This window comes from Trachemys scripta, chromosome 12, assembly GCF_013100865.1.
Source record: "Trachemys scripta elegans isolate TJP31775 chromosome 12, CAS_Tse_1.0, whole genome shotgun sequence".
In the NCBI taxonomy this organism is placed as follows: domain Eukaryota; kingdom Metazoa; phylum Chordata; order Testudines; family Emydidae; genus Trachemys; species Trachemys scripta.
The window spans coordinates 31,450,364-31,462,850 of record NC_048309.1 but is presented as its reverse complement, the minus strand read 5'-3'; the positions used below and the strand labels follow the sequence as shown (position 1 = coordinate 31,462,850).

Sequence of the window (12,487 nt, the reverse complement as noted above, 5' to 3'; positions counted from 1 at the left end):
TTGCACTGACCTCCACATTCACACTGTTTTAACAAGGAACATGGGGTTAATTCCCCCGGAGGTCCATTTAAAAGTGATCACAATCAGCAATCTGGGAGGAGACCTGCCTAGCAACAGGAGTTCCCCTATAAACCCTGTAAGAATCCACCCCCGGAAACGCTGGGGGTCTGTGTAATCCGCACAAGCAAGAGCGGCCCAGGCTAGCAGCAAAAATGAGGTGGCTTTGCTGAGCAAAGGAGAGTGCATGAGACAGTGAGAACAGCGGGTGCCCTTGAGGGAGAGGTCGCCACCAGATGCTGAGGATTAAAGGTAAATTGGATAATTCCGATTGACCACCTGAGGTCTCCTCCAATCTTAATCTTCTACAATTCTATGATTCCTGGGACAAGTGCTGGAGGGTTCAGTTAGGAAGGAAAAGTCGGCATGTTGGGAAGCAGAGCGGCCGGAGCAGTCACTCAGGCCCGCCCTGTAACCGTGCACTTACTGCTCTGTGGCACTGCCTGTTCCCTCCTTGACATGTCTCATCACAGCTCCTAATGCAAAGCGCTGCTGGGGGGATGGCGTTGTGGTTGCTGTACTGCAGCAGGGCACAGCACTGATGTCCCCTTCAGTCCCCCCCCCGTCCCTGACAGACACAGACACATCAGCTGGGCTTCTGGGTGGAGCTGGGGGCAGAATTGTCCTGACTTTAGGTTTCCCTTCCCCTCCCCTCAGACAGGCCTGGTGTCTCCCTCTGACATCTGTCCCTCTGTCTCTCCTTCCACCATCGTCCCTCCTGGCCCAGCCCTTTCACACACGCCTCCCCAGATGTTTTCAAATGGAGGAGTGGAGATTTTCCATCCTCTCCTGGGCCCAGTCCTTAAGGTCTAGGTGGCCTCCTATGTCAAGCCCTGGGAGAACTCCAGGCTCTTCCCAACCTACACAGGCGTGGAGCACTGGGGTGAGGATAAGTGGAAAGCTTTTCAGATCAGGGAACAGAGCAGCCCCCCCATACGCCTGACTCCCTCTGTGAGTCTTCCCTGCCCCATCCCATTTCTCATTCTCCCCCTGATACGTCTCCTCATGGATCCTAACATGGCTGAGCTGAGACAGCAGCTGGGAGGACCGAGTTACATCTGCTCTATTACTCCCCAGAATTCACCTGTAATTCCATGCCAACAGGCGCATGCACGTTAGCTGGGCTGCAGGGTGCAACTGGGGACAGAATGTGTGTGAGGGTTTCTAGCTGACTCGTGAAGTTCATAAGAGTGTGAGGGATCTGTGTGCATGTCTCCTTGGGGTGTCCCTTGTGCATGAGGCACGGTGTGTAGGGGATAGATAGATAGATAGATAGATAGATAGATAGATAGATAGATAGATTTGCCCTGAGCACTAACTTAGAACTTCATTGATTCATAGATGCCAAGGCCAGAAGGGACCATTGTGATCAGTTACTCTGAACATCTAGGCCAGTGGTTTTCAATCTGTAGTCCATGGACCCCAGGGGGTCAGCAGACTATGGCTAAGAGGTCTGTGAAAGGTTGTTGTTACCACAGAAAGTGGTTTTTAACCTGTGTTCTGCAGATCCCTGGGGGTGCACAGACTATGTCTAAAATTTCCAAAGGGGTCCGCAACTCCATTCAAAATTTTTAGAGGTTCACAAATGAAAACCACAGCTCTAGGCCATAGAACTCCCCCAAAGTAATTCCTGTGTGACCTTGGAGGAACGGGGATAATTTCCCTGCTCCATTACAAACACCTGTATGACCTTAGCAACCCACTTATGGCCACAGTTTCAAAGATGTTTAACAACCTAAAGCAGCAGATACGCGACTAATGGGATTTTCAAAATAATCTAAGCTGTTTAGGCACCTAAATCCCATTGACTTCAATGCAACTCTGGTACCTAACATGCTCGGAGGCTTTTGAAAATCCAGTAAGCAATTACCTGCATTTTTAGTGCCTACATGCCTTTGAACATCTGACCCTTTGTGTAAAAAAAGGCATAATGGCATTTTCCTACTTCCCAGGAGGTGCTGTGAGGGTAAGTACGTTATAGAACACGAGGTGGTCAGATACTTTGATTATGGGGGCCATATGAGGACCTAAGAATAAATGCATACACATAGTTGCACTAGCTCGGTTAAAAATGTACAAGAGATACAAGCTTTCATAGTACTGGACAGGAGGCCAACAATTAATTGCCTGGCCAAACAATTCTCCATGTAGATGCTGTTGCATCAGTATCCATTATGGGAGTTTATAGCTTCTCTGTAGAATCTGAGACTGCCCACTAATAAAGGCACACTATGAAAGAAACCAGATTAGATGGATTGTTCTGGTGTGGCAATGCCCATGTCTATGATTCTATGATCTATGATTCTATGTCCCTTACCAAGTCTCAAAGGTTTCAGCCTTAGAAGACAGTAAATGACCTTCTCGGAGTCCCGTTGGTAATTTTCTGTAATCATATGGATGCTTCTTTATAGAGTTTAACAAGTGAGAGAGAAAAAAATCTCCACTGTTTCTTGTTTCCTTCCTCCTACTAGATACGTCCCATGGGGAAAGGAGAAGGGGAAAATCGAACATCCATCACCAAGTTCATCCTTCTAGGATTTGGGAATGTCCCAGAACTGCAGGTTCTTCTCTTCCTGGTGTTTCTAGTGATCTATGTGGTGAACATGGCTGGAAACATCCTCATCGTTGTGCTAGTTGTGGCTGATCAGCGCCTACACACCCCTATGTATTTCTTCCTGGGGAACTTGTCCTGCTTGGAGACCTGCTACACCTCCACTGTCCTGCCCAGGATGCTGACCAGTCTCCTTACTGGGGACAGAACCATTTCTATTGGTGGCTGTATTGTGCAATTATATTTATTTGGTTCTCTAGTAGGTGCAGAATGTTGTCTTCTAGCAGTGATGTCTTATGTCCAGTATTTAGCCATATGTAAATCTCTGCATTATTCAACCATTATGAAAGGCAGCTTCTTTCTCCAGCTAGCAGCTGGGTCATGGCTGTTGGCATTTGTGGCTAGTACTACTTTGCTTGTATGTTTGATTTCACAATTAACATTCTGTGGCCCCAATGAAATGGACCATTTCTTTTGTGACTTCACCCCAATGATTAAGCTTTCTTGTAATGATACCAACCTGGTCATACTGGTGAGTTTCATACTCTGCTCCACAAAGGTGCTTTCCACATTTATATTAACAGTAACATCCTATATTTCAATCATCACCACCATCCTGAGAATCCCTTCCACCACCGGGAGGGAAAAAGCATTTTCCACCTGCTCCTTTTACCTCATGGTTGTAACAATTTTCTATGGGACCCTGATCATTGTCTATATACTCCCAGACGTTGCTGCACTGAGAGACCTGAACAAAGTGCTCTCTGTCTTCTACACCATCCTGACTCCACTGGCCCACCCCCTCATCTACAGCCTGAGAAATAGAGAGGTCAAGGAAGCCATGAGGAAAGTCATCCAAACTATGCGGCACTCACAAAAATTCGGATGGATTGACCGATAGGGGAGTCAACCTGTGTGGTTTAGCCAGCAAGCGAGGTAGCATCGAGGTTGCCCCTAGATCACGTTAATTGTATGATCCTTGAGTAATGTAGGAATAACAGCTACCTGTTTCCTTTGCTTCTGTGTTCTGACACTCCAAATTTTACAAGGCACTGACCAGTCCTGTAGATGGGTTCAACTCCTTTTCTTGATGTTCTGGATTGCTAGATCCTGCACACCTTTGTATCTGGGAAGATCATGATGGTCTTCGTGTGTGTGTGTATGTGTGTGTGAGAGTGATATCTTGCAAAGATCAGAAGGAGTCTAGAACTCATGGCTAGAGCTGGGTGATTTCTTTTAAACATAGAATTTTTTTTTCAAAAATGCATTTTTCAGAGCACAGAAAGTATTCATAAATTCATATTGAATTCATTTAGTAGTTTTCTCTGAAAAAAAAATGGTATTTTCTTTTTAAAAAATAAACCCGTTTCTTTCTACCTTTTCAAACAGAAATATTTCAACTATTTATTTGGAATGTTTCCTTTGGAAATTTATCTTATTTTTTAAAAACGTTGAAAAGGGGACACCAGTGGGTACTGAGACCGAGGTGGATGTAGGTTGCTTGAGCTCTAAAGTGGCCCCTGGGGAATCCCCAAACATTGTCCCCTAAAACCCACCATCCAACCCCAAGAAATATTGTTCCCATCTACTGAAAGCCCCAAGATGCTCTGCACCTTCCTCTCCAAATCCAAAAGCAATGAAAACACAGAGGAGATCTGCCTACCTCACTTCTACAAACAAAATGGCGCCTGAGCCTGATGGAATGTAGCTGATGGCTGTTCTGCAACAGGTGGCCGCAGATTCTGTTGAAATTAAATCTACAGACCCTACAGACACCATGACTGAGATTCAGAGTGTGCTACAAGCTCTATCCAGATGGATGGGTGAAGCAGAACCCAGAATTTCTGAAGTGGAAGAGGATTTCAAAGAGCTGTAATATAACATTTGGGGGCTCAGGTGCAGTGAGGATCATCAAGTTTCACCTGATCTGGTTGCCCTGTCTGGGTGTCAAGTGTGTGTTTTTGGACTGTTTCAACAGAGTCTTCTTTTTGACTGTATGGTACTGATGGGTATTTCTTGCTCCACTATCACTTCTGATTTTTTTATAACCATATGAAAAGAAAAAATACATATTCGATGCTTACAAGAGAATGTTGGCATTGCCTTGCTCCAGGACATACATCTAACAGTACTTGAAGCTTGTAAATTGAACAGAGATTCGGAAGGCCTCTCCATTTTTAGCTGTTTTAATTCTAAAGCAAGGGGAGTTGCTATACTAATGGATTAAAAAAATAGAATGTTAATATTCTGAGCATAATGTCTGACAGTGAGGGCCGAGTTACTGTCCTCATGGCTGAAACTGGCAATTCTATATCATCTTTGCCAACCTCTGTGTGCCAAACCAGGATGATCCCAATTTTTTTCATAATTGTTTTATGAGTATAAATGACCATGGGCCACCATCCAAATATTCTAGCTGGAGAATTTAATGAAACTCTTGACCCAGGCCTTGAGAAATCTTCTCCATCTCTATATAAAAATGCGAATGCTCGCTAGGCACTTCATACATAACTGGCTGATTTGGGTTTACAGATGTTTGGAGACTGGGTAATCTAACAGCCAGACAATATAGGGGTTTTTTTTCCCCTGCGCTCATTCAATTCAGTCAAGATTGGACTATTTATTATCTCAAGACTTGATCCATTTTGTCACTGATTGCGTCATTATTAACTATTATTATTATTATTATATCTGACCATGCTTCTATACTTTTGTCTTGTATGCACCCCCAACTAAAATGTGGAGGTTAAATACCTCTCTGCTGTTTGACTCATCATTTGTTAACTCTCTCCAGCAGGAGTTAGAACTTTCAAAATAAACAAATGTCCCCCCACTTTGGGGAATCTTTCAAGCCTTCATCAGAGGCCTCATAACTGCTGACTACTGTTGGAAATGTAACTCCTTTGGTGCAACATTAGCTCATATGGTTTGAGAATACCCCTATGTCAAAAATTTCTGGTCTGAGGTGGGTCAAGGGACCAATTTGATATTGGATGCTAAGCCTTCCCCCTTAAGTTTCATTCTTGAACATGTTCCCAATACCTGGAGATTACCTGGCAACAAGGCAGTGTGGTTCCACAGTGAAGCTTTGGTCACTCAATAATTAATCCTGCAAAACTGGAAATGTTTCTCCCCACCAAGTACTGCTGCCTGGCTCAGTGAGTTGGCTGTCCTCGCAGCTAGCGAACGAGTGGTGTTCTGCAGAAAGGGAATGGCTGGAAAATTCAAAGCAGTTTGGGCTGATTTTTTAAAGGTCTGTGATTAACATACACCCTGAAGATAAATACATTGCTTCCACTCCTTTTATCCTAACCCTATTGATTTACATTATGTGTTATGATTAATCTGATATTTGGGAATATTTCTTATATTGGGAAAAGTTAGTAGAAATTTTGAAATGAACAATTGATAGTTTTTATTCTGAAAATGTCAGACTATCCCATTCTGACACTCTTGAAATGTTTTTCTAGTTTTCTTACATGAAATGGATATGATGTTTTAAAAACAGTTTAATCAAAACGACATTTTGTGATGGAAAGCATTAGTTTTCCATCCAGCTGTAGTGTTAGGCCATGTAGAGACAAATGATGAAAAGACAGTCTGTGCCGTGAAATGCTCACTAAGTAAGACAAGAGAACAGGTGGATACAACAGACAGACTGAGGGAGGACAAGGTAAAATGAGACAGGACTGTTCAGCATGAAAAGAAGTGACCACAGCACATCATCCGCCTCATTAGTGACCTCAGGGTGGGATCTTGCCATGGGCTGAGCAGTGATAACCCTGAGGACATCAGCATTGTGCCAGATGAGACATTTAGAAAGCCCTCCTAAAGTCCTTTCTTACATCCTGCAAACACCTCCATGTGCAGGTAGCCTCGGATTGCCAAAAAAAATCTTAAAGGAGTTAGGCACCCATCTTCCTCTGAAAGTCAATAGTATTTGGCATCTAAATCCCTTAGGCTATTTTGAATATCTTAGATGCAGCTGTTAGTTGTCCCACTGAAGCCAGTGAGCATGCTCACATGATTCAAGGATAGTAGGACTCAAAGGATAGTAGGACTCACATGAATCAAGGATAGTAGGACTCAAAGATTCATAGATTTCAAGGCCAGGAGGGACCATCAGACCATCTAGTCAGACCTGCAGAACGTTATCCAGAGTGATCCACCCACTGACTTCTGCAGCCAGTCCTATCATTTGGGTTTCACCTATAGCGTATCATTTAGCAAGTCACTCTACAAGACGTCAAGGAATGGAGAATCCACCACATTGCTCGGGGATCTGTGGGTGAGGTCCTTAGTCCTTTAAAAGCCCACTGGGGTTGGGGTATACATCATTGTGTAACCAAAGTTGGGTTAACAGAAACTCCATGGATGTGGGGCCTGGGTTCAGAGGGGTTTCATTGACCCAGCTATCTGGGATCGAATGATCTATGGAGGGTGCCTACGGGGTCTGCTAAGGGGCTTTGGGGGCACCACACACAGGGAATGGAAGCAGAAGTGGTGTGAAGAATGGGATTTAGTTTGAATTAGCCCATATCTGTCTTTCTCCACCAGCCTCACCATTATTCTTTTGTTCTCCATGTGCTGCACCTTTACATTTCAAGGAGTCCGTCATTCTGTGAGTGGCAGCTGCAATTTTCGCTTCGGTTCTGTGACATACACCCTGTGCTCTTCTCTGCTAGACATTCTGGGTGGCACTTTCCAAACCTGCTCAAGGATTTTGGCACCGTCTCCTAGGCAGTATTAACATTTCTTCCCAAGAGCACATCAGAGACTGGGATTTTCAAAGGGCGCAAGGGATTTAGGTGCCCAACTCCCATAGAAATTCAATTCATCCTCCTTAGTGGTTGGGGCACTAGCCTCGGGGAAAGCTAGGTTCAAGTCCCTGCTCCACCACAGACTTCCTATGTATTGGGCAAGTCACTTAGGCCCAGACCCACAAAAGGATTTAGACACCTACCTGCCATATCAGGCCCCTAAGCCTGACTTTTAGAAGCCACTGAGATCCTCAGAACTCCTGCTCAGCTGCCAACTAACTCTGGAGGCATCTAAAAGCCCCTAGACACTTAAATTTTCCCCACTAATGTCCCCAAGGTGCCTAAGTTTCAGCCACAGGGCATGGTGCCTTGCTACCTGAATCACAATGACTGGCGCCCATCTCACAGCAAAGCCATAGCAAGATACCCCAACTCGACGTTGTCCTGTCTTCCTCGCCTAGGTGGCATACTCAGAGCATGCCAGGCCACACAAGACAACTGGGGAGGGAAAGGGAATTAAACTGGGATCTCCCATGTCACACGTCACAGGGAAGCACCCTAGCCATTGGGATAGGGGTGCGCTTCCCTCTTCATTCCGCCCCACCTCCCAGAATTCCTTGCAAAATGGCTTTGGTGCCTAACTCCAGGAGAGGGGTCACAGCTGAGAACAACAAGCAGAGGGAGGTGCCTCCCTCTGGTCCAGCCCCTGAGATGGGAGAGACTTAGGCCCCACCCTCCTCCTCAGCATCTCCCACTGGCTCGCTTAGGTGGCTCTCTGCCTAGTGTGCTTCCTTTGTGGATCCCATTCCTAGGTGCCCAAACTCTTACCATGCATTGTATAGGGCACCTAACCTGGGGCTGGAGATGCCACTGGGTGGTTAGGTATCTAAAACACTCGCCATTGCCCAAGTCCCTTGGTGGATCTGTGCCCGAGTCTCTCTGTGCCTCAGTTTCCCATCGGTGCAATGGGAATAATACCTCTCTGTGGCATTATGAGGATAAACACTTTGCAGACTGGGAGACGTTCCGATGCTACAGTAATGTGGCCCATAAAAGTACTTTAGAGTGCTAGATTAGTAAAATTGAAAATTTTATCCTTAATGAAGGGTTTTGAATGGCATTTCCTAGGGTTTTCTAAAAGAGTACACATATCTCAATTGTTAAATGTAACAGAAACAATTCCCCACATCTAACACCAGCAGGTATTGCACCCAGGACTGTCCAATCCACTACACAGCCCTCTGCCACTTGAACTAGAAGAGGAAGTTAGCACCTTACTGGTAGCTGTTAAACTCTAGTACTTCACTTGCTACCCCTAGTAGTAGCTCATTATATCCACTGGTCCAGCCCCTAGAGGGGAATGGGTTTGATATGCAGGAATTGCCTCATTTTACAGACAGCATATGCACACACATAGATTTGGCAGGTTCCATCTGACAGGCAGGACTGCTGAACCAAACCTGGAGGCCCCCTTACTAAAGATCTGTTTTCTTTCCCAGCTCTGTCTGCCGTGACTTTGTGAAACCTCTCAGCTGTGCAAGGTCTGTAAAACTATTGACAGAAGTCAGCGGAGACCTGGCTGCATGCGGAGTGCAATTAGGAATGTTGAGTGACAAGTTTTGGACATGTTTTTCTGGGCATGTGCAAATGGTGATGCTCTGTGCCTGATAACTCACCCAAACTTGGATGGATTTTGACTGGGACCATGGGCAGCGGGTATAAGAGACCAAGGGAGGCTAAGCCTCCCCAAACAGCCAGCTCACCACCTTTGGAGTGTCCTGCCGCTCTGCCCCAAGGCCCTGCTCCTGTTTATTCTCCTCCCGCATGAGGTACCAGGCTCCCTCCACTCTTCCCATCCCTGCTCTGCCCACATGGGAGCCTGGGGGTGGCAGAGAAGAGGCATGTAGGAGCAGTGAGCAGCTGGTAGGTGGGCAGGCAGGTGTTCCTAGGGGAGGGGGCAAAGAGGTGTGCGTGCGGTGGGTGGGGGGGGCTTCAGGGGAAGAGGTGGGCAGGGGGACTGAGCGGAGCCGGGGGTGGAGCATGGGTAGGGCTTCAGGGGGAGGAGGCATCAAGGCAGGGCCAATTCCGGGTGTACCCAGCCTCCCCAAATGGAGGAGTCACACGCTGTCTATGACTGGGAGCATTACAGACCTCATGCTGACCCCAGGACTGCCCATCTGCCAAGCTTCAACTTGCCAGAGCAGTGCAGAAAAGGGCTGAGGAAAGTGGCCCCATGCCCTGTTCTTGGGAGGGCGGAATTGATTTTGCTCAAACTTGGAAAAAACAAATTGAACTTGAGGCAGAGGGTGAACAGGGACAATTCCAACCCCAGCAGTTAACATTATACCACTATGACAATTGTAACCACAGGCGTTGCTGTCCTCAACACATATGGCCTAGCTCTTCTCTGTGCGCACGCGAGCTACGCTCCCTGTGCCCGAACTTCACATAACTGCGGGAAAATCAGGGGTAGGAGGGCCTCCCTCCACCACGCTCGCTGCCATCCCTTTCCTGCCCTGATCCACCCGCTCCATGCCAGCCCCTTCCTGGTGGGCAGCACCGCACTGTCAGAGGAGGAAGCAGCAGATGCGGCATATCCACCTCCTTACCCCTGTCAGAGATTCTCCCGCTTCAGAGGGAGTTCTCCAGCCAGCTCACACTCGCTTTGCGCTGTGTGAACTTTGCATATGGGAGGATCAAGCCCCCCAACCAGGGGTCCCACTGCACTAGGTGCTGGACAAACACAGATGGTCCCAGCCCCAGAGAGCTGGCAGTCTGCATAGCCCAGACAGATGTGGGGTGGGGAATGGGGGAGAACACACCAGCAGGGAACCATGCCACAGCAGCAAGCTGCAGGTCAGAGACTTGATGTGTTTTTTAAAGATGGAGGCGATCAGGTAAGTGGAAAGAAAAGCGAAGGCAGAGGGGACATTCCAGGGAGAGGGGGCCATATGAGGAGAAATTAATAAGACTGGAACTTTTCAGCTTGGAAAAGAGACGAGTAAGAATGATATGATTGAGGTCTATAAAATCATGTGTGGTGTCGAGAAAGTAAATAAGGAAATAACACAAGAACTAGGCATCACCCAATGAAATTAATAGGCAGCAGGTTTAAAACAAACACACAACTAACAGTCAACCTGTGGAACTCTTTGCCAGAGGATGTTGTGAAGGTCAAGACTATAACAGGGTTCAAAAAAGAACTAGATAAGTTCATGGCCATTCTTACATTCTTATATTGGAGCCAACAGGCCATCAGCATGGAGCAGGGAAAGTCCATTCAAAATTGTGGAAAGTTCTCCAATTGCCCAGAGGTTTTGAGGGCTTTGAGAACCCCATCCTACTTGTCCTTGAAGATGATTGAGATGCTCTCACAACCTAACCCCAATTGGTTACGAATACATAGGTTCAAAGTCTCACCACGCTATACACTAGCAGAAAACCTGAGCAGTCAGCTATCGACACTTCTCTGCTTCTTTATTACACATTCAAACATAATGTTTGGGTTACCCTGGAGCTGGGTGGTTCTTTCCCCGCAGTAGTCTCCTCAGAGCTGCCTTCACCTCCTTGTTTTTCAGGCTGTAGATGAGGGGGTTTAACATGGGGGTTAAGATGCTGTACTGGATGGATACCAGGCCATCAAGTACCACAGAAGAGACCGAATTGGGTCTGAAATACCTAAACAAACCCGTCCCATAGCATAAACCCACCACAATGAGGTGGGAGCTGCAGGTGGAGAAGGCTTTACGCCTGCCCTCCACGGAGCGTATCCTCAGGATGGTGGTGAGGATATGAATGTAGGAGCCCAGGGTAAGGGAGAATGAGACCAGACCTACAGTCAGAGCAGAGGTGAGAAACACCATATCATTAGTGAAGGTCTCAGAGCAGGACAGGGCCACCAGGGAGGGGAGCTCACAACTGAAATGGTTGATTGCATTAGGCCCACAGAAATGTAAGTCCAACAGAGGGAGCGTGTTGATGAGGGCATACAAAGATCCGATCAGCCATGCACCGGCCACCAGCTGACTGCAGACGCGTTTGCTCATTGTCCTGATATAACGCAACGGGTTGCAGATGGCAGCGTATCGGTCATAAGCCATCGCTGAGAGAATGAAAACCTCACTACACCCTGACAGGAGGAGGAAGAACATCTGGGCAAAGCAGCAGCTGACAGAAATGGTTTTCGGCTCTGATAAGAGGGTCTCCAGCATCTTAGGCACCGTTACTGAGGAGAAGCAGATATCTGAGAAGGCTAAATGGGAAAGGAGGAAATACATGGGGGTGCCCAGGTGGGGATCAGCCCTTCTCACCAACATGATGGCCACATTGCCCCCTAGGGTGGACAGGTAAATAACTAGGAACACCAGGAAGAGGAAAGTCTGGAGCTGTGGGTCACTAAAAAGTCCCAGGAGAATAAACTCGGTCACTGTTGTCTGGTTTGCCATGGACATTTATTCAGCCAAAACTGTGACCTGTAAGAACAGAAAGAAATCATAGAATCATAGAATCATAGGACTGGAAGGGACCTCGAGAGGTCATCTAGACCATTCCCCTGCACTCGTGGCAGGGCTAATTATCTAGACCATCCCTGACAGGTGTTTGTCTAACCTGCTCTTAAAAATCTTCAATGATGGAGATTCCACAGCCTCCCTCGGCAATTTATTCCAGTGCTTAACCACGATGACAGTTGGGAAGTTTTTCCTAATGTCCAACCTGAACCTCCCTTGCTGCAATTTAAGCCTATTGATTCTTGTCCTATCCTCAGATGTTAAGAAGAACAATTCTTCTCCCTCCTCCTTGTAGAAACTTTTTATGTACTTGAAAACCGTTATCATGTCCCCTCTCAGTCTTCCCTTTTCCAGATTAAACAAACCTGATTTTTTCAATCTTCCCTCATAGGTCATGTTTTCTAGACCTTTAATCATTTTTGTTGCTTTTCTCTGGACTTTCTCCAATTTGTCCACATCTTTCCTGAAATGTGGCACCCAGAACTGGACACAATACTCCAGTTGAGGTCTAATCAGTGCGGAGTAGAGCGGAAGAATTACTTCTCGTGTCTTGCTTACAACACTCCTGCTAATACATCCCAGAATAATGTTTGCTTTTTTTGCAACAGTGT

General features: G+C 46.6%; 1 protein-coding gene across 1 annotated transcript; it reads right to left on the bottom strand.

Annotated features, from left to right (window-relative positions):
• Positions 1–10,874: 10,874 nt before the first annotated feature.
• Positions 10,875–11,468, bottom strand: LOC117886020 (olfactory receptor 1440-like). Its single transcript, XM_034787654.1, has one exon. It carries the CDS (start codon positions 11,466–11,468, stop codon positions 10,875–10,877), a length of 594 nt encoding a protein of 197 aa, XP_034643545.1.
• Positions 11,469–12,487: the final 1,019 nt, after the last annotated feature.